This window comes from Cyprinodon tularosa, unplaced genomic scaffold (genome assembly GCF_016077235.1).
Source record: "Cyprinodon tularosa strain WSP-4 unplaced genomic scaffold, ASM1607723v1 ctg66, whole genome shotgun sequence".
Lineage (NCBI taxonomy): Eukaryota > Metazoa > Chordata > Actinopteri > Cyprinodontiformes > Cyprinodontidae > Cyprinodon > Cyprinodon tularosa.
This window is the reverse complement of record NW_024039407.1, coordinates 818206-840671: the sequence shown is the minus strand read 5'-3', so window position 1 is coordinate 840671 and position 22466 is coordinate 818206. Positions and strand designations below refer to the sequence as shown.

The 22466-nt window shown below is 37.8% G+C and overlaps 1 protein-coding gene across 1 annotated transcript; it reads right to left on the bottom strand.

The window, feature by feature from the left end:
- Window positions 1-447: 447 nt before the first annotated feature.
- Window positions 448-21078, bottom strand: pan2 (poly(A) specific ribonuclease subunit PAN2). The gene is made up of 26 exons (XM_038309358.1): window positions 20950-21078; window positions 18851-19157; window positions 18589-18758; window positions 18000-18120; window positions 17834-17911; window positions 17479-17749; window positions 17040-17385; window positions 13867-13963; window positions 10910-11029; window positions 10702-10821; window positions 10489-10617; window positions 9932-10131; window positions 9676-9824; window positions 9489-9595; window positions 9312-9410; window positions 9126-9214; window positions 7524-7668; window positions 7312-7449; window positions 7067-7126; window positions 6895-6985; window positions 6653-6810; window positions 5638-5781; window positions 4425-4604; window positions 4238-4331; window positions 780-971; window positions 448-664 (listed from the first exon to the last, which is right to left on the bottom strand). Exons 2-26 carry the CDS (start codon window positions 19136-19138, stop codon window positions 630-632), a joined length of 3621 nt encoding a protein of 1206 aa, XP_038165286.1. The 5' UTR covers window positions 19139-19157; window positions 20950-21078; the 3' UTR covers window positions 448-629.
- Window positions 21079-22466: the final 1388 nt, after the last annotated feature.

Here is a 22466-nt window from a genome sequence, read left to right as displayed (position 1 = left end):
CGGGCGCCACACAATGGCAGCCCACTGCATCCCCAAGGTGATGGGTCAAATGCAGAGGTACATTTCTCCAATGTGAGATCTATAAAGTTCAATTATTTTTCCATTCCACCACAGATTATCTATCCAATTCAAGCCAGGACTAAAAATTTTACTATTTGCTTCAAGTAAAAAAAAAAAAAAAACATAGTGGTGAAATAAAGGAATCTTTTGAAGCAGGATAGTCATGAATTTGTGTCTTAGCTGTATAAAGCAACTAAATGTTTTTTTGACAGAAGATCGATAAAATTTTTTAATTTGATTTGTCAGGTATGTTAGGTTTCAAGTTTCCTGTAATAAATGACTAAATATGATCCAAGTTGTCTTGGTAAATTAATTATATTTAAGTTACCAACTAATTAACCATCAGCTTTGAAAGGAAAATGTCTGAAACAGATATAACAAAGTCCATTTATTTAACTTAAAACTTTTATTTTGAAATACAAAATTTGAATGAGTGAAACTGTTTGGTCACTGATTCAGCATCTCCTGCTGAGGTAGACTGTACAAAACTACAATACCTCTGTACATAATGCAAATAGAAATGCAAATGAGTATCAAATGAGTGGATCGAAAACAACACATCCAGCAGGTCACAGGCCCATCACAGCAGGAAACACAGCAGCGCCTGTTGAAGGAAGGAAACGGATTCAGTCCAGACTTCTCGTAAAAAGGCCTCACAGCTAATCCGAGTTCTCATCTCAAACTGATGCACTGAGATATTATGTGCTGTGCTGTTCTACCTTGACCATCTCCAGTATCTGAATCTGGGACTTTCCAGTCCAGCTGGCGGCCTTTTTCGTAGAGTCCCTTCAGAACCTTCCTTACTTCGTCGCTTCCACCTCCGCGACTGAGCTCCAGGTACTTCCTGTAAAGCTGCAGGGCAGTGCGTGCGTCCTCTATGCTGTCGTGGGTTTCCCCCTGAATGTTGAGATCTATCGAGACAGAAAAGACAACAATCTGGAATGACCAGTCATCACAATTCCCATGGCAGCATCCCAGATTTCTTGTCATTGATCCTCAGGCTGGATATTCCAGGAAGGCGGGGGAGGGTAAGATGAAGAGGTTAAGCTGTGTTTCAGATGCAAGGGAGGTTTATCTTTATACATAAGGCATTAGGAATGAAGATAAAAGGAATAAAGTAAGAAACATAAAAAAATTATAATAATAATTTCAGGTTTCTAGGCAGTTGGTTCTGGAGCTGCCAAGACCATTTGGTGTCTTACACAGATATCCATGATAAAGACTAGAGGTCACGTCTGTGCTGCTGGCCAGTGAAGGTTGATGGCAGTGCAGGTGGCTGGCACGGAAATATTATGGCAACATTAGATAAAAGTTTTTATTTGGATGCCTTGGTTTGTTTTAAACTGCTGACCGTGTCCTCACTGGCTCCCTGTATCTCAGAGAAAAGACTTTAAAATACTTCTGTTCCTCTAAATCAAGACTAAAAACACATTTGTTTAGGATTGCTTTCGACTGTTCTAGTTAAACAGTTCAACTGAAACATTATTAGTTCAACTTGTTTATTTTCTTTAGTCAAACTGTTTTTAATGTTCTTTTTTCGTTTCTGCATTTTTTATTTTATTTTTTTTTCTTTCCTACTTGCTTTGATTCTGTTTTATTTTCCTATATTTTAATCATGTAAAGCACTTTGCATTGTCTTTGTACTGAATTGTGCTATACAAATAAATTGGCCTTGCCTTACCTAGCCTATTTCTGTGTACAGTGAATTATTCATTTTATTTTATAAATACACATAAAATGCATGTGTATTTATAAAGATATCTGATGTATATATATATAGTGTATATAGATCTGTTGTGTAAATATATTTTATTAAAAAATAAACTTTGTATAAAAAACTTAAATATATGTGTGCATTTATACATACAAAATAATCACAATACAAGGGCTCAATGATTTTACTAAAATTCAAATTATGTTTAACCAATATTGCAATTTTATTTTGAATTTTCTTTGCACTAATCATGAACACGTAGAAGTTTATATTCAGGGTTTCAGGACCTTAAAAGTTTCCTTTTCCAAAGCCCATTGGAAGAAGACTTGACTGTAAAGACTGTAGGACAACTACAGTATGATTACTAGCTTCAACTCTCCTTTGCTCTGTGTGGCAACAAACCCACTTTAAGCCACCTTTAGGTCAAAGTATACACACTCTTTTCTTATACTTTTATAATATTAATATTACTCTTATAATAAAATAACTAAAAACATCTTTTTGCAAGATTGTAATTAAGACAAAACATTGGTTGTCATAAAATCTTTGTCATTAGTCGTGACGCTTGGCTATACTGCGTGATTAAGTCATTTTTTGAAAAGAAAATCTGCAATTTTAACTTGTTGAAGCATCCAGAATTACAGCCACATTGGTAACGTTTGCAAGAAACCAAACTGTTTGTAAGTTTGACAACATTTCAACGAGATGAGAGTATTTGTGTTTGTGATGATTACTCATCTTACACCAAGCCTCCTTGTGACAGGATGGCCGCTATAAGACATCTAGCCTTTATTATGGATATCAACGGTTCCTGCAGATGATCAACATCTAACGGTAAGTCCTCTAAGATGTACTGAACTATATGACGTTGCTTTATTATTATTGGCTTATTATGGACTGAAATATGTTACATTATTGCTGCAAGCAAAGAACTCGTGTTGTAAATAGAAATTTGAAAATGCAATCCAGATATGAAACTTTGAAAAAGTTCTTAATCAAAAAGGTTTTAGAGTAACTTTGCTGTTTTCTCTGATTTTATTGTTTCACTTTTTTATCTTTTGAAACGTAATTTTTTTCAAACCTTATATTTTATATACATTTTTTACATACAACACTGAATAATACTGTGTAATTATTACAGGTTTTGCTTTATACATGTACTGACTGTGTGTCTTAGGGATACTCCCTCTTCTTGTGGATAGTGTGTTTTTTTTTTGTCGTTTTGTTTTCTATTTTCTTTCCCTCTCTGTTTTTTTTTCTTTTTTTTATTTTCCATCTCTTTTTTTTCCTCTCTTCTTAATTATAATCCCCTCTCTCTACCAACATTTCCATTTCATATCATTTTAATCCCTTAATCCCAAATCAAATAAATCTTCATGCAATAAAACCAAGAGGAACCTAATGGCAACAACTAGTCTACATCTGAAAGCAAATCTGTTGGGACATCAATTCCCAGGGCTAAAAGCAAAACAAGGCAGGACATTTTAATTTTTATTTTCTTTTTCTTAGTTTTTTTTTACATTTCTATTTCAGATTGAGTTGTGCAAATTGCATTCTTCTTTAATTTACAGATTACATTCTCTTCTCCTTCTTACCAATGCAAAAGCCCAGATTAACCAATAGAAATGTTGTTGCTAATGTTCATGCAGAACAACAGAAATACGTCTTTGCTCCAGACTCCAGAGGAAAGGCCACCTCAACAAGGGAAGAGAAGGGGATCAGGAAAACGAAAAACTCTAAATTTATTATCTCTAAAAAAATTTAGAAATAGATTTTATTTTTTAGAAAATAGAAAAAATAAAATCTAAAAAAAAAGGAAATAAAATTTTGAATAAAAATAAACCCTGAGGAAACAAATTCCCATTTACAAAACATGTTCTTTCCTTGAAACGATAACTGGAACCAAATTAACTCGTCGTTTATTGAAGAGGTGTCCATGTCCAGTCTTCCATGGTCACTAGCCTGCAACCTTTAGATGCAGACTTACTCCGACACATCGGAATCACGTCAGGAATCAGCAGAGCTGAATAAATCAAGACTGATGAGGAAACTCTGCCATTTGAGTCAAGCGTGTCAGAAAAGGGAGACATCTAAGACTAGCAGTATTGGAGTTCTGGGAGCAGCCATTTTTAAGAAACTCTCTCCATAACATTTGAACAGGACCAACATTTAGACTTCAAATACTGTAAAAATGAGCTAATGTTTAAAATAAAGATATACGGCATCTAAACCTTATCCAGCTACTGAGATGTTTGGTATTTGTTTACAAAATGTGCCTCATGTGATTCATTAAGAAATCATTTTCTCTGTATTTATTGTTAAATAATAACAGTATAACTTGTTTTTAAATGAGGATCATTTTAATTATTAGGCCTGAAAGATCTATAGAAAACACTTAGCATCTATTAGGACATGGAGGAATAATTACTTTAAAATATAAACGTCTTTTTTGTCTTGGCTTACCTAGAAAATACCAAGCCAGGAATCTCAATGAAATCATTCTCTTGCGGGGCAGATGGAACAGGTAGACCGTGTCGATGACTTGATCCTTTGGGACCTTAGAAAAAGCACAAATACAGGGCTGTGACACAGGAAAACGCGACGTTACTGAATCTGACGCAACGGGAACTAATTAAATATAGAAACCTACCAGGAGATTTATGACCCGGAAGTCCTTCTGTAAACCATGACCCACAAAGCGGACTCCAGTGTCGATGAGGAAACGTAGCTTTAGGTATGTGGACTTCAGCGTGGTCAAATGCTTGGAGGAGATTTTAGCATCCAGATCTCCTGGTTTGATACCAGAATACTGAGTCAAATAGTCAACAACCTGAAAAATAAACGGTCAGGTTTAGCATTATCAGATTATTTTCATTTAAGATGCACAGATCAGGCCAGAGCTGCCAAAGCCCACTCTGTCCAGCACTGTGTGTGACTGTGGAGTTATTTTGGTGTTCATCTTTAAGTGGAAATTAGTGCAAAAACCCTTTAGCCTAAACAAGGTAAATCTTCCTCGTCAGCCCCTCAATATCTGACCTTAAGAGCTTTGCCAGATTTTTAATTTTGGCAGATTGAACGCCTCCTCTATAAGGACCTAAACATGTTAAAATTAGCTTCTGTAAAAGTTCATTTCAATGATTGGACGGAACAAACATGAGTAATAACCAAGAGTTTTGAATCCAGATGCTTAAATTAAATTATAATTTTTCTCAAAATCTTTAGCATACCTTTAATAAATTTAAAGTGAAAATTCACCAGTAGGTGGGGCTGTTGAGCAATGTCTGTAGAACAACCTCTCTCCGCTTCACAACCCCATCCTAGCATAAAGGCTCTCCACTATTTTACTCTTATGCTAAACTGGGTTCTCTGAGCAGGGAGGGGATAGGCTGTGGAGGTACGTACATTCATGGCTGGTAGACGTGAGACTGGATAACGACTCAGTGAGACTGTATGACACCGTACCATACCATATTGCTTAAAAAAAGACCTTTTTTAGCTCTTATGTAAATATCCTTCAAAGATCCTTTAAAACGAAGTTCATGGAGGAACACTGAACGTGACATGGGAGTTTGTTTTTGTTTTAACAGGTTCAATTTATCTGTGATCCTCGATCAGAACCGACCGAGAGAAAATTGGCTGATTTTTAATCCTGCCTGATGCACTTTTGTATGAATCATTTTTGCACAGCTGAATCTTTAAAGTTATAAACCATGCACGCTTCATGATTTAGTATAGATATGGAGTCAAATAGGAGAGGATACCAAGTTTAGTTTGTTTGTCTGACTGGAACACAGACATACTCAGACCAAAGCATAGAAATACATATATAGACACAGGGAATCTTGGTGTTCTCGCTGCTTTACCTGCTCCTGAGTGGAGATATAATCATCGATGAAGGGGACCCCCTCATTGGGGCCCTGGCCCCTCACACAGGTGATCCTGGCTACAGACATCTGACTGGGTTTAATGGTGGACTTGGTGCCGTCACTGCGCAGCTCTGCCTCTTCCTGCAGAAAAACAGCAGATCATTTTACTGATTGGGCCATATATTTTCAGCTCAATAATTGTGCAACTCCCTTCCAGAGGAGAGGAATCACCAGCATTTAATGTGTAATACTTTATTTGCGTATTGAGATTAAAGTTTTATTATATAGAAAAAATACAATCCTAAGGCATCAGTGTAAATGCAAAGACAGGAAAAGGATCGGCTTCATCTAAAATATAATCTACCTTTTTCTGAACAGAAAGCTGCAATGGTTGTTATTTAGGATATTTAGTTTCCTTGAACTGTAGAAACTATTCCAAAGGAAAAGGAAAAGATGTCAAGATGCTTTTTATTAAATAACTAAGATTTTGACCTCAAATGAAACAGTTACTGTATGAAATAAACAGTTTTTTGTGCCTTGAATTCTCCAAAAAGAATAATAGTAATTACAAGAATTTTTAATACTTATTATTTAATATAAGATAGTAACGAATATTAGTGGCAAGCATTAATTATATTGGATTTATTGACAGAGTTTTCCACTTATCCATATTATGTTTGTCTCTTTATGTGCAGTAGTAATCTATGTGTAATAGGATTTGGTTGTCGGAGCAGAAGGTCCAGGAATGTAACCCAGACATCTTCTCCCTGGTATTGTAAACATCTGAGCTCTCAGTTTAATCCCACTTTTAAATTTTATTAGTTTAGTTTTGCTGCACAAAAATGTAGAATATATTTGGAAAAAAATGCAGTGTGAAATAAATTCACGTAAAATAAAACAATTTAAAGTTCAGGGCAAGGAACATACACGAGAGCAGTTCAGCTTTTTTAATGTGTGGCTTAATGTTTGCTCTAATGTTGATCCCAACTGTGGCCTGATGAGGCGAACTGACCTGGTTGAGAGTTACGAACTCGGCGTCCAGCCCCACCAGGTCTCCCGCCTGCGGCATTTCACTGACCATGAGGGGGATGAACGTAGCGTGACTTTTCCTCTGTTTCCGAGCCAGCGAGGCCTCTGTCAGCAGCACGCTGGCGTCTATGGGATTTTTAACTGAAACACAAAGAGAGTTGCAGTCCCAACATCCTGAGTTCAACTTTAAGCTTTAATAAATCAGATTTAAATCCGGGAACTTACTGCGGAGATCATATTTAGAGTGGTAGTTCCTTTTAGCATAATAGAGGATAGCTGGCACCTTCCAGCTGACATCAAACTGTGCAGCTTCCGTCTTTTGTGGAGAACAATGCAGAACATTCAAGCAGACACCAAGCAAGATGCATAAGAATGAAAGGAGAGGTAAAAATCCTACCTTATCAATGGGTTCGATGAGGAAATCGTTAAAGAGGTACCACTGCTGGTGTGTGACTCCCTGCAACACAAAAACAAAAAGATCTGTTAGACATTAGCTTGGGAATAAAACTGCTATAAATGTTGGTTTATGAAAGATATTCCCACAAAAATCCATAAATCCAAACGTACAAAGGTTATAGGGGTGTGAATACTTTTATAAAGAAATGTAAGTTTAAGAAAATGTATTTTTTCCTTTTATCTCACCTCTTTTCTTTGATGGTACGTCTCACCCACTTTGATGTGTGCCACCAGGTTCCCGCCTGTGCGAGTGTCTTGGATGTGGGGCACTGTGACCACAAGGTCATAAAGAGAAACCCCCTCTGCTTCTTCTGCAGCACTTATCTAGTCAGAGATGTAATCAAGAGTTAGAGCCTTCACAGGAATCTGAAGACCACGTTTACAGTCCCTTTCCTTACTTCGTCCCCTTCTGACCAGCTGCTGATCTCCAGTCCCTGGCTTTTGTTGATGGTCATCTTTAGGGTTGTGGGAATCCAAACGTGCCGCAGATCCTCAGCCCGCGTGTCAAAGGTGAAGCCCTCCATGCTGCAGATCTCCTCACCGCTGCAAAAAACATGGAGCCATAATTAGACCATGAGTGTTAAACCAGAGACCCAATACAGCTTTGGAACGAAGGCTGCAGTTGATCAATGCAATAAATACTGAATTGATCAATATGCAATATTCATTATCATTTTTTTCTTATTTTGTAGCATAAATAAGACATATAACAAAAATATGAAATTAATTATTGGAGGGTTGGGGTCGGTGGCTCAGAGGTGCAGACGTACTGCAAATGCATGAATGTAAATACATATAAATATGCAGCAAATATCAAATGTGTTGCAAAGACAAAAATGAACCTTACAAACACAATTTAGACTAACAGGTAAGGCACATATAGAGGGAAAATGCTGAAAAGCAGAATCCCAGGAAATAGAGTGCAGCAAAGAGGAAACCCACTGCAAAAAAAAACACAAATGATGCAAGTAGCAAAAATAACTGCAGCTTAATGAAAGCTGAAACTAGCTCTTGTTAATAGGAAGTGCTCAACAATTTATATGGGACCAGACCATAAACATTATGACGAATTAATATCTATGGATCTGACCCTCACAAAAATACAATTTTATCCATGGGACACCTGGAGGGAAGACAGAAAATGTAAGTTTTACTTTGAATCTTTTTCAGACACTGGTGATCACGTTTCAATAAGGTTCTGATCTGCTGCTCAGGGAGCAGAATTCATTAGAAATATCACATTGGGACATGATTTTGCTAAAAGGAATCATTAGAATAAAGTGAAATTGCCATAAAAAAGTTGTTTTTGCATGATATTGATCATTTAGGGCAGCCATCTTTATGTTTTTATCTGGGATGGTCTGAACAAATACTGAAACATTAGGATTCATCACTAATTCTCATTTTTATTTAATCATCCATGATCTCAATACTCTACTGCTTCACTTAAGTCCACCAAACTTGTTTTTAATGGTAGTTCTGGGGTTTTATTCTTGATTTAAAATCTAACTTTATACAGTTACAGTCACAAAGGCTAACTCTGTTTCTTCCCACTTTGTTGTGCTTATTAAATGATTTTTAGACCATGTTGATTTGGGTTTCCAATACCGACCCTCAAACATTTTTCTTTTATAATCTTTTTAATATGGCTCTAAATTTTAGTATGTTTTTCTTTAGTCCGTGATGATTCACAGCTCTGCTCTAGGGGCCATATTTCCTGTCAATCAGCAGGGCTCAATCAGCTCAATTAAGTTTGCATAATTGGACTTGTGCAGGTGTATTTTTAAAGATAAAACTTTAAAGATGATATTCTGGAGTTTTTTTTTATTCCTAGTTTTACAAAAACTATTAAAAGAGCTTTATGCGATATCCCAAATCTGTTTAGTTTTGTTGCTCGAAAGTGATACTGAACATTCTCTGTGGGAAGTTATCAAATATTTTTTTTTTTCCTGGTAAAACAAGAAAAAAGAATATCTTAAAATCAATCAAAGGGTTCATACTCTAAGCACCACTCTGTAGGCATGGGTGGCGGCTCAGCATGCTTTGCAGGTTCCATCGCCTCTTTCTGCATGGCCTTATTGTAAGCATACTGTAAAAACAAACAAGAAAGAAAAATCCCCCATTGTCTACTTTGAAATTAAACTTCCAGGAGAATAATAAAGCAAAGCAAACAAAGAGTTTGTCACCTCTGCTTGAACTTTCCAGAACTCAGCCTCCTTAGTGCTGTTCACCTCGCAGTTTATGACCAGGACGTCCGGCAGACACCTTATGTTGCGTGTTTGCACCTGCAGAGTGACACAAAAACGCTGTAATGCTGCAGCATCGACGTGAAAGTTCAGTTAAAGCTCTGAGGTTTAACTCACTGTAGGTTGATACTTCTCGCAGTTTTCACACCATGCTTGAGTGTTCTGCTCCAAACAAATGCTTTTCTTCAGAATCTCAGCAAAGTCATACTCCTTTATGGTTTTATCTATAGAGTCACAATGGCATCAGTGCTTCTTATATAAAATCATTTCAAGTGATGGATGTGAGAACCCCCCCTGAACTCACCCTGAGAGTTCTGCTCTGGATAATGCATGGTGAAGAGCAATGTGAGGGAGGAACGCACTGTTTCCTTCCCACAGCGACACAGACTGCTGTTCTCAACTTCAACACCAAACAGCTTCCCGATGTCGGACTCAGCAGAGGAACCCAGAGTGCTGCCACCAGTTCAAAAGAAAAAAACAAAAACAGTCAATCCTTTTATTCTTCCTGGCTTGTTCGGAGCTGCGGACAACTCAAGCGCCGATCTGGAAGTTTCTCTGACCTGCTGCTGGCTCCCCTGTAGGCCTGCGGACCCTCCTGCTCCTGAGTCTCCTGATGCAGCTGGGTAAGGATGAAGCGATTCCAGCTCTGGATCAGGCGTCCCAGTTTGGCTTTTCCAGTTTGTTCATCTGAATCAGCAAGGATCAGACCCAGAGCAGAGGCTTCAGGGATCGTACGAAATGCTCGGAGGAAGTTGCTGGCCTATAAAAAACCAAATGGAAACTTGAATTAAAATCAACAAATACAACATAATATGGAGATTATAAATTAGCAGTTGTCACTCTAAGCAGAATCGACTTTTTGCTACATACAGCATTTATACAGGTGTCACAAAAATAGCTGTTTGAGTCTATTTACTGCCTTCACAAGGAAAAAGCAATGAAGAGAAGGACTGTAAACATGGATGGATGGATGGATGGATGGATGGATGGATGGATGGATGGATGGATGGATGGATGGATGGATGGATGGATGGATGGATGGATGGATGGATGGATGGATGGATGGATGGATGTCCTGTTTTAGGGCTGCCTGAATGTCGGACATATTAGCATGTACCTGACACGGATCCCCTCGTGACAAATCCAACATGTGGAAGAGGAAGCCCAGCTCACAGGCCAAACAAAACTCCTTCTGGCACAAATGATTCTGCACAAGACACCGGATTGGCTCCAGGAAATACAAAACCTAACAAACAAAAACGACACAACAACCAATGAACAGTGGCGTAAGAAAAACTTTAACCTGAGCAGAAACACTTGATTGGTTTACCTGAATCATACAGTTACAATAGGCGTTGGGGATGTGTGGCTCCAGGCCAGCAAACAGAGTCCTGTTGTAATGTTTGAAGTCAAAGTCCTCCAGGCCCAGTTTGGAGTATTTAATTGTGACCTGATGCAGGACAAACATGTTTACTTCCTCTGCTGCAGATCAACTGAACAGGTTTATCTCAGACATAACGACAATAAAAAGACCCAACCTTCCTGTACTTCTTGGGCACCATGCAGAGGTGTGGCTCTTCATCCCGTCCAATGGGGGACTCTGGGACCTGGTTGTAATTGTCGTAATCGAGCTCTACCTCCTTAATTTTATAAGGAACCTAAAAACATGATGGATAAAAAAAAAAAAAACATTAAAACATCAGCTAAATGATTGCGTATATGATGAAATTTTTAGAAGCTTATTCAAGCAAGATAAAGATTACTGATGCTGAATGGATTCTTTCAAAGAGCATATTAATCAATTTTTCTACAGGAAAGGTCAATTTTAGATTCACTAATGGTGAATAAACCAGACTTAATCATCTTATTAATTATATAGTATTGTGGTTTAAAACAGTTATTCAATACAAAACGGTGACATTAGGGATAAGGTGCCTTTCCACAAATTAATTCTTTTAAAACTCGAACGGAAATTATGCTGCTGAAAAGCTGAATCTCTGTCCCATTTGACCAAAGCTTATGTTTACAGTTAAAGTCTGAATAGAATCAAACAAACATACGAGAATATTTTTCCCCTGGCATCGCTCTCAAACAACAGCTTAGATATACAGGTGCTGGTCATAAAATTAGAATATCATGAAAAAGTAGATTGATTTCAGTAATTCCATTTAAAAAGTGAAACTTGTATATTATATTCATACATTACATACAAACTCATATATTTCAGATGTTTATTTTGTTTAATTTTGATGATTACAAATGACAACAAATGAAAATCTCAAATTCATCATATCAGAAAATTTGAATATTGTGAAAAGGTTCAAAATTGATGGCCCCTGGTGCCACACTCTAATCAGCTAATTAACTCAAACCACCTGCAAAAGCCTTTAAATGGTCTTTCAGTCTAGTTCTATAGGCTACACAATCATGGGGAAGACTGCTGACTTGACAGTTGTCCAAAAGACGACCATCGACACCTTGCACAAGGAGGGCAAGACACAAAAGGTCATCGCTAAAGAGGCTGGCTGTTCACAGAGCTCAGTGTCCAAGCACATTAATAGAGAGGCGAAGGGAAGGAAAAGATGTGGTCGAAAAAAGTGTACAAGCAAGAGAGATAACCGCACCCTGGAGAGGATTGTGAAACAAAACCCCTTCAAAAATGTGGGGGAGATTCACAAAGAGTGGACTGCAGCTGGAGTGAGTGCTTCAAGAACCACCACACACAGACGTATGAAAGACATGGGTTTCTGCTGTCGCATTCCTTGTGTCAAGCCACTCTTGAACCACAGACAGCGTCAGAAGCGTCTTGCCTGGGCTAAAGAGAAACAGGACTGGACTGCTGGTGAGTGGTCCAAAGTCATGTTCTCTGATGAAAGTAAATTTTGCATTTTCTTTGGAAATCAAGGTCCCAGAGTCTGGAGGAAAAGAAGAGAGGCACTTCATCCACGTTGCTTGAAGTCCAGTGTAAAGTTTCCACAGTCAGTGATGGTTTGGGGTGCCATGTCATCTGCTGGTGTTGGTCCATTGTGTTTTCTGAGGTCCAGGGTCAACGCAGCCACATACCAGGAAGTTTTAGAGCACTTCATGCTTCCTGCAGCTGACCAACTTTTTGGAGATGCAGATTTCATTTTCCAACAGGACTTGGCACCTGCACACAGTGCCAAAGCTACCAGTACCTGGTTGAAGGACCATGGTATCCCTGTTCTTAATTGGCCAGCAAACTCTCCTGACCTTAACCCCATAGAAAATCTATGGGGTATTGTGAAGAAGAAGATGCAATACACCAGACCCAACAATTCAGAAGAGCTAAAAGCCACTATTAGAGCAACGTGGGCTATCATAACACCTGAGCAGTGCCACAGACTGATCGACTCCATGCCACGCCGCATTGCTGCTGTAATACAGGCCAAAGGAGGCCCAACTAAATACTGAGTGCTGTACATGCTCATACTTTTCATGTTCATACTTTTCAGTTGGCCAACATTTCTATAAATCCTTTGTTTTTATTGGTCTTCAGTAATATTCTAATTTTCTGATATGATGAATTTGAGATTTTTATTTGTTGTCATTTGTAATCATCAAAATTAAACAAAATAAACATCTGAAATATATGAGTTTGTATGTAATGTATGAATATAATATACAAGTTTCACTTTTTAAATGGAATTACTGAAATCAATCTACTTTTTCATGATATTCTAATTTTATGACCAGCACCTGTAGACATCTAGATTCTAATAGTTGTTGATCTCAAGATCCTTTTTTTGGTGCAGTTTCTGCAGCTTTGCAAGTTGTTGCCAAGAACTTCCAAATGCTACAGTTAGTGCTTTATTAGAAAGTTTTCCTTCATTTTATTGGGAATGTTTTTAAAGCTACAGTGTGTAACTTTTAGCAACATCTAGCGGTCAGACTGCAGACTGCAGCAACATGAACATCTCCCCCCCACCGCTTCTCCCCCCCACCAGTACGGCAAGCATTACGGGACAAAATGTCTTCCATGACGTCCGCATCACCTACCTTCTCAAGTGATGAGGTTTGTTTACATAGATGATTTTACAGATAGTATTTCATTAGTCTGTGTAGGGTATAGATTTCATGTAGACTTAAGATAATAAATATACCCGTTATTTTTTCTACATCGTTGTGACGTTTTGGCGATCTCGCAATCACTAATTTGTTGGCTCTGCGCTGCCGTAGCGCAAAGATGTCTGCCTCCATGGCTGCGAGACCCGCTCCTATGTAATTATAAATAACGAATTCTAAGGCAACGCAAATATTAAGGTTAAGAGGCTGAGCTCGTAGATAATGATAAATAACATAGTTATGTATAATATATTACATTTCTGACTGTATATCCCTGTAATTATTACACACTGTAGCTTTAAGGTGTTAAATGTGGTGCTGGTGCTTTAGAATAAACAAACAGAGAAGAAATAGTAGAACTCGAATGCTACGTTATTTTGGAGCTCGAAGACATTTTAAAACAGTTTCCTGCCTGGTTTCGGGGCCGTGTGCGAGGATTTGGTGCATAGCCGATGAAACCAACTGTTTTCATGGTGCGCAGGATTTCTGGATCCACAGGAGGAGCCCGTCTGTCGAAGGAAACATCTTTTTAGGTTAAACTGTTTAATCAAACAACCACGACCCAGAAGGCAGAAGTGTTCCTCATCTAAGTTTAGTTTTCCGACAAACTAGAAAAAATTAATATGTTATCATAACATACAATAAACATAAAAATGACCATATAAGGTAAACGATTAGAGGTATATTATGAAGTCAGCTTCCAGTTAGTGTTTTGTTGATTCCTTTGTAAGATTTCACACACATGTAAAACTGAGGGGGATCCTATCCAATGTTCCACTATTTTCAGCAAACCATGATACGAACAACCACAAAACACTTGTGATTTCCTTCAGTTCTTTCCCACTTCCCTTTGGTTCCAGTGGCATTCTGTCTGCGGCTCGCCGGTTCCTGTTTAAAATGCTTTACGAGCAGGTAGTGAATGTAGTTGTCTTTATCGCAAACTCTTAAATTCCTTCCCAAAAAAAATAAAAAATGTTGGGAAACGTCACATTTTAGCCACACTGTTTAAAGGGAACCATCTTCTCCATTTAATCAGCATTTTTAACTCAAACAGCTGCAGGAGCCTTTTATTTTTCAGGAAGCAGGGTCTTTTTGTGGGGCCCTCATCAATGCCTTTATTTTCCCGGTAAAAGGACTCGGGGGACATGAATTAACCCCAGAAACAAAAAAAAACATGCAAAGAAGAATAGAGATGTTAGTGTTTAAATAGGTGATGCTTTTTAAAATGAACTGCAATAGATCTGCAGCTGTGAATGCAGCCAAAAGAGAGTCTAAAAAGTAATGATTCAAGAGATGAAAGCAATTGAACGCCACATATAGTGAAAACATTGTATCATTTTAAACAGTTATATAACTCATTGTGTTTGTCATTCTCATAAAACCCAAATAAAATACACTAAAGTTTGTGGCTTCAATTTGAAAAATCAAAGGTTAAGGATAGTGAAAGCTTTTGTAATAAAATGTGAATTAAAGAAGTCATAGCCTGGGATTTGCGTACCGTCTTTCTGAAATTGTTTACCGGTAATCATTTTAAGCTGAATTATTTTTATTAGAGCTAATAACCACTTTTCATTACTGTTTTTTTTATATGCAAGGTTACGCATGAGAATTTGACTTGTACGTATGCACACTCATCTAGAGTTATTAGCAGTTAGCCGTGGTTCGTTTACCAGTCTGCTACACGCTGAAGATTTACGCAAGCAGCAACACTGACAAAAATCTTTTTCATAAAATCGCATTTCACCGATAAGTTCAGACCCTCTTTCCATAAACCGATGGTCTCCCCAAGCTGATTCATAACTTATGCAAAGAGAAATATTTAGCAGTAGTCTGTAGTGATAAGTTTCATCTGTGATTTAATTGTGAAGTTCTGAAAGCGAGACCCTGACAGGAAATGTCATGGGGTTGCCGAGGGTAACAGCAGAGAGGCTGATGAACTACTAAATACTGTGAACTAATCATCTCAGCCACTAACTAAGGCAAATGTCCCCACTGTTATATCCAATGCAAGCACAGGAGTTACATGTTATTTTATGTAATGACTTTATATGCTGCAACAGCAGCACTAAAGTCTGCTGCGATAGCGATGTCATTGGCCGAAATTAAATATGTTTCTATCTTAAAAACCAAATCAGCACAAATTACAGCTTTACCTCTAGATAATTTCTAATCAGTTCAGAGCTTAAGGAGGAGTGGCGTCCGAGTAGTTAGGGCATTACTTTTGGATCCCAGAGGTTCTGAGTTCAAGCCCCACTCTCACTGACTGCCACGTTGGGGTCCCTCAGCAGGACCCTTAACTCCACACTGCTCCCTGGGTGCCACATGATGGCAGCCCCCTGCTCCCCAAAGGGATGGGTTACATGCAGAGAGTGAATTTCATTGATTGTACTTGTGACAGAATGACAATAAAGTTGAATTCTATTCTATTCTTAATGGGGGTATAGTTGACCTCTGGATGACCCAAGAAATAAACTTTGTTATCTCTGAAACAAATGATCATTTTAACCCCACAAACCTGCTCTAAAGAAGCAATAACATTCAGTCTACTTGCTAATTTTTTTTTCACGTCGATGGGGGGTCAGCTTCACGCAGCTGAAGTTCCTCCTATTTGATGACGCTGTCTGGGATGTAAACACCGTACCTCTGAAATGCAGAGCGGTGAACTCCCCACAAGGCTCACGGAAATACGACACTGTATTCAGTCTAAACACAACTTTAGACCACCTCTAATTTACTCCAATTTCTTGTTCACTTTAGTGTCTGATACAACTAAAGGTATTTTTGTGTGGTTAAATATAATAATAAGAAAAATTACATAAATATTAAAATATCGAACCATTTTGGTCAGTTTTCCTGATAATAACCACAAAAATTTAAGTTTTTGCATCAATACCAATGGCACTGTTTTGCAGAAAAACTGTTTTCTGTGTTTTTTTTCGGTCAGTTATAGATACATGATACACACAGGACTCAGTACTTAATTGAATAATAACTTTTCTTGTGATGAAAGGGGGGCTGATATTTTTTTCCACTGACTGCATTTGAGAAACCATGAGACAGCATACTTCCTGTGAAACACGGCTTTACAATTAGGAATTAACAAGAAATTACCAAACCATTTACTCCACAGTATCACTTAACAGTTTTTAAAAAAATCCGAAGAACTGCTTCAAGTGCAATAAATATAAGCAAATGAAATAATTAATTAACAAGTAATATGTTTGCTAAAAGTGGTTTATTTTCTGCAGAAAATATTTTAGGGGGGCGTTAAAGTCATTAGGAAATTAGAGCTGACATTTTATTGTCCAAAATGTCAGATGTAACAAGATGCAAAGAGGTTTTTATATGAAAAGTATTTTTCTCTTAGATTATAATGCTGGTATCTAGATAATCTAGTTGGGTTCTATTTGTGTAAGAAGCCAAACCAGAGAGATTTTAAAGCTGTTTAATTAAACTCACCCAACCTAAGCTGACAAATCTAGTCAACTTCACTGATTTAAGGAGGAGGAAAAAAATTTGTTTTTTATTTACAAACCTTGCAACAGAAACGGTTCACAGCTGTCGGTGCTGGTGATTAGGTCTTACCTCGGACTTGGTGTAGACACGGCAGCAGGCCAGTCGGACAGGAGCGGCTCGGTGCTCGTCAGCGGCATAGGAATGAGAGAGAGCGGCAGGAGGTCATGGTTCCAGTCCAGCTGAGGCAACGTGTCCACAAGGCAGGGCAGGGGGAAATCGGTCTCCCGAGAGTAGTCATTGAAAGACACCTCTGGGACGTCAGACCACAGGTGCACGCACCCTCCTGAATCCCCAAAAGCCAGGGCTTGTTTGCTCGATGAAACATCAAAGCTCATGAGCAACTGACCTACAGTGTTGATGTGGAAAATGTCCGCCACATTGGCAAGACCGGTGGGCTCACAGAACTGACACTGACCTGGAGGAAGAAAAAGTAAGAGTGCTGTTGATATACTTAAATCACAAATGGACAAATGGGCTTGACTACAGCTTTGGTTTGTAGGTGAAATACCTGTTTGTGAGATAATGACAAGGCGGGAGGTGTAGGTGGGAATGAAGCGGAGGAAGAGGGGATCCACGTGCACCTGGAGTGGAGTAACAGCTCGCATCATGCGGAGGTCGTACACCATCAAGAAACGGTCACAGGCCAACCCATTCAGACCTCGGCTGGAGAAACCACACGCAGCCAGAAGGTTTCCGTGGACGTCGAAGTCCGACAGGCTGCCAGAGAACGCATCAAACTCATTCTCCGTCTTAAAAGTGCGAGGGTCACGAAGGGTAACCTGTGGTAAGATGGTGTGAATGTGAGAAACAAAAATAGACCCAAAGCATTCTTTCTAAAGCTGACATCATGGAGGGTACCTCACCTTCCCAGAGGTGTGCCCACAGAAGAAGAAACGGCTCGTCTGACGCATTATAGCGACTCCTGGTGTCTCAACTGTAAACTAATCAACAAACAAGACAGTCGAATGCTCTCATAACCGTCTATATCTCATAATCAACAAACAGTTATGCCAAAAAATGCCTCCTCACCTTTTGAGTTTCTTGAACTGTATTCAGGTCAAATTCCACTACGTAGTTCTGTAATCCACCCATGAGTAGAGTGTGGTTATCGGTCACGAGAAGACTATGCATATCAGCTCCTTCCTCCATCCTGAGAAATACAAGTCAGCTCGTTTAGGACATGAAATTTTTACAGGTTAGAAAATTAAACTCTGAATGTGTAAAGCTATTTCAGAGAAACCCAAAAAGTACTTTTTCTAGGTGGCTGAATACGAGTACATCCCAAAAGGTGTCTCCTGGTCTTTGCTATGCATTTTCTTAAGTACTGTCTTTGAATAAAGCCCTGAGGTCTACGCACAGGCTGACTTCAATAACTCACACATCAGGATCGGATTTATTTTCATAACTAAATTACGTTTCTGCATTATAATCACCTACAATATTTTGATGATCTGTTACAAGAAGTCCCAATGAAATACATTGGACTTATTGTCTGTTACATGATAGGTCATTTAAAAGCTTAAGGGGTAAGAATACTTGTATAGGGCAGGTTATGTAATAGCTCTGTTGCCCTCAGCACAATAAAAATAGACTCTGTTTGTTTTTTTGCATCACTTACGGGTAATCAAACATAACAAGGCCTCCACGAGTGTAGCATTTGAGGTTGCTCTTAGAAAGGAACAGCACCCCCGTCTCCAAACTCTGAATGTGTCGGATGTCGTCTGTGGCGTGCGCTTGCAAAGAAGAATGGCGGCCCATTGTAGGTCCAAAGTATGAGGTAATATGGCCCTAAGGAGAGGAAACAAACAGATAAGATTAAACTGATAAAAGGTAATTAAATGAAGTAGTAGATAGTCCAATTACTCCTATTAGTATCTCACCCTGTGGTTTCCCATCCAGAGCATCTCCTCCTGAAGATCAAAATGGGTTGCTGTGACAGGAATACCAACTTCTGAGACAACGCTGTGGAGCTCAGAAAACACACCCTCCATCAGGTGCACAGGCTCGGGGACCGTCACGGTCAGCCCCTCTGGGTCAAGCTCCACACCCTGCAGTAAGTTTGGGTTGAGGTGTGGGTCCATGGTGGGCTCCAGTCCTGCCTCCAGAGTCCCATGAAGGCTTGCTGGGTATTCACCCATGCCAGGGTCGAGACCGTCAAAGTTCATCATGGAAAAAACCTACAGCAACCTACAAAGGAAAATAAAAGCTTAACTGAAACAAGGCTACCTGTTTGTCAATACATGCAAATCAACAAAAATTCCGTTATTGCATTTAATTTATTACTTCTAATTAAGATCAAACATATTCCACAAATAGAAGTAATCTAAGTCAATCTAAACTAACTTTGATGAGCTCTGGTGTATTTTAGTTACTGCTGTACAGGTATACAGGGCTTTAGATAAAAAGACGGTTCTCTCGGTTAAAACATTTTTATAATATAAACAGAGAAAATACCAACATGATCTTCAACTGAATGAAGCATAGAATAATAAAGTATTCTTTATATTGTCCAAATTTTTGCTGACAAACATCAAAATAACTGTTAATTACATATATTTACCTGTAATAGTAAATGTGTTACAATATTTTAACAGCCGTACAAACTATTTTTGCTTTTGTTTTAAATCAAAAAAATATGCTAATGTTTGTCATTTTTGTTTCAATTTCCTGCTGCATTCCAGTACTCCAGACTAGTCCTGAGAACCCAGTTGCAATATTTTTCTTGAAGTCAAAGCCACAGCTTAAACATCGTTTTTTTCCTGCAAGTTAGTGTGAAATTCCAATATTCATTGAAATACAACATATTACTTCTTTTTTTTTTTTTTCCAAATTGTCAACACTTCCTCCTGTGTCCCTTAGTCCATAGAATGAGTAAATGAGAAGGATGGGGAAACAGTGGGAAAACATTTCCCAGGAAGACAGAAAGGTTGCAGCAACGCTGTCAGATGACATTTAGATGGATGTACAGATTCTCCTGAGTCATCTGCTCTCTTTTAACTCTCAAGTCAGATTTAGTGAACAAGTGGGATGCAGGTGAAGGTCTATTTAGGCGAAAAGTTGGCTTAACATAAATGTTTTTGTCATGCACCTAACTGAAAAGGTTAGGAGCACCTGTGCAGTCAGTTTGTCTGTAGGGATGTTTAATGTTACCTTGAAGATGAGCTAAATCTAACAAACCTTTTTTAAATGCTGCAAAAGCTTCATCATGCTTAGAGCAGTTCTCTAAAAAAAGTAGTTTTCTTTAGTGTTTTTGTTTAAGTTTTTGACCTGGTCTGACCACCTCTAAGTCTTTTAACTAGTGGTAGGTGATCTACCACTAGTTAAATACAGTACACTTTTTTACACTTTATATTCCGTTTTAAAAATAGACAGAAACCCATTTATGGTCCACTGTTTTGTGTTAAAAATAATTATTTAGAGTAGCAAAATAAGGGATAAAAGACAGAGCATATAAATGTATGTATAGGAAATTATATTTTAAATTGTTTACTTTATCAAATGTGCTCTGCATTGACATGGATAATCAATAAAACTGTATTTTTCTTTAACAGATATTTAGAAATTAAATTGAAAAATAACTTTCACAAGCCACACAAATATGTAATAAGTATAAAATCATTTAAGATTTGCAAATTTGTACAACTTCAGATCAAAGTTGGTTCATGTTGCATAAAAAAACACGAAAAAAATGAGCGAAACTACATAAATGAAAATAATGATCTGGATAATCAACGGATAGTCAGTATAGGCGGTGTATAGAGAGCAGTCTTTATTATGAATAAACATTAAATTCATCCAGTTAATTAGAGGTGTACAGCAAAACTAGCATGTGGCTAAGTTAAACTAAAGTTAGCATCGGTTAGCTTACGGCTGCAAACAATGACATAATAAATACAGTAAAAACTAAAATATTAATGAGCTTGGGTTCACTCTTTGAAGCAGAACCAATAAAAGTAACATTTGTGAAATGTTTACGAACCTTTTATTGAAACGTTTTAGCGTGTAGCGGCCCATGCTAACTGCTTATAACAACAATAACATTCAAACGTTTCCGGAGTAAACCGTGGTGGGTTTAAGAGCAGCGGAATTTCGGAACCCAGCAGTGGCACAACCGTGAATAAGAGGACTACAAAATGAAACTTTAGTGGGGAAGGCTGCAACTATGCTGTATACGGGCGCCTTTACTGAGGATAAATAAATACATAAATAAATAACTAGAATAACAGGTTATTTAACGTCATAAATGTAATTATTAGATCAATAAACAAGTAGGCTAAATAAAAGGGTTCAACAGATGGAGCTTTAAACTTCAGCCTGTTCATAATACTAAACATTTTTACAAACATATAACTCAATCCAGCTATTTTTATTTAAACATAATTAAGACATATGCTGGAAAATACATCAATCAATGCAGTAGGTACAATAAAAAATGTATAAAGTTGCCTAAAAGCAGCTTACTTTAAGTGAAAACCATGACAGAAAAGAATCCAGAACTTAAAAAGACTTGTAATACATATAAAAAATAATAGTACTAATAATTAATATCTACTTTGTTTGAAATTAGACTCCAGGTTGAGCATGAGGTGACAGAATATTTAGCTCAGTTAAGGTTAATGCTTGAAAAATATGATCGACACTTAAAATAGATGCTTGAATTTTACACATCAAACATAAACTAAGCTTTAAGGGTAGCTAATAAAACAGCTTCATTCCCCCCATCCTGTAGTTTTTACCCTGCATCTATATTCATCACCTATTAAAAGTTACCTTTTTAAATGTCTTATTCATTTACAATTTCATTTTTTATTTGTTATAAGGCTGAACATAACAGCTAAAATTATCCCTGCAATTATAAAACAACCACATGAGAAGCAGGCTATTTTTACAAGATGTTATAAATACACAGGTCATTTCTGGGCACTCATTATTTCAGTATCAGAAGGGTTTGTTTATTTAGTGAGCATAAACGCCTAGCTGCCTGGCAGGTATCTTTAATGCAGTGACCTTAAATCTTTGTGGAGGGGGGGGGTTAATATAATAAGGAAATTTAATCTCAGACAATTGGAGGGAGAATATTATGTCATTTATGATTCTGTGTCAGAACAGGTGTGAATAATTATGTCAGAATGCCAAAAATGTTTTATCTTAAAAGATCAAAATAGCCACCAGATGGAAATTCTACACTGCTGTAATCCTAAATTAATGTTATATATTTTTATCCTCTGTAAGATTTTGTTTCCATTTATGTCATGCTTTTTTTCTATTTATGTTACGAGGTTCTGAAAACTCAGTCAAACTCTGAAAAGTCAGATCTTAAATCTTTACTATGTTTAAATCATCACAATAACCATCATCTAGGCATCCCTCTCCCTATAGCAACCCTCTCAAGCTCATTTTTGGGGATCAGAAGGTGTATCCAGACGGCATTAGATGTCAGAAAAATCTTCATGAAGAAGCAGAAGCTCTAATTCCAATAATGCTCCATTGACTCTC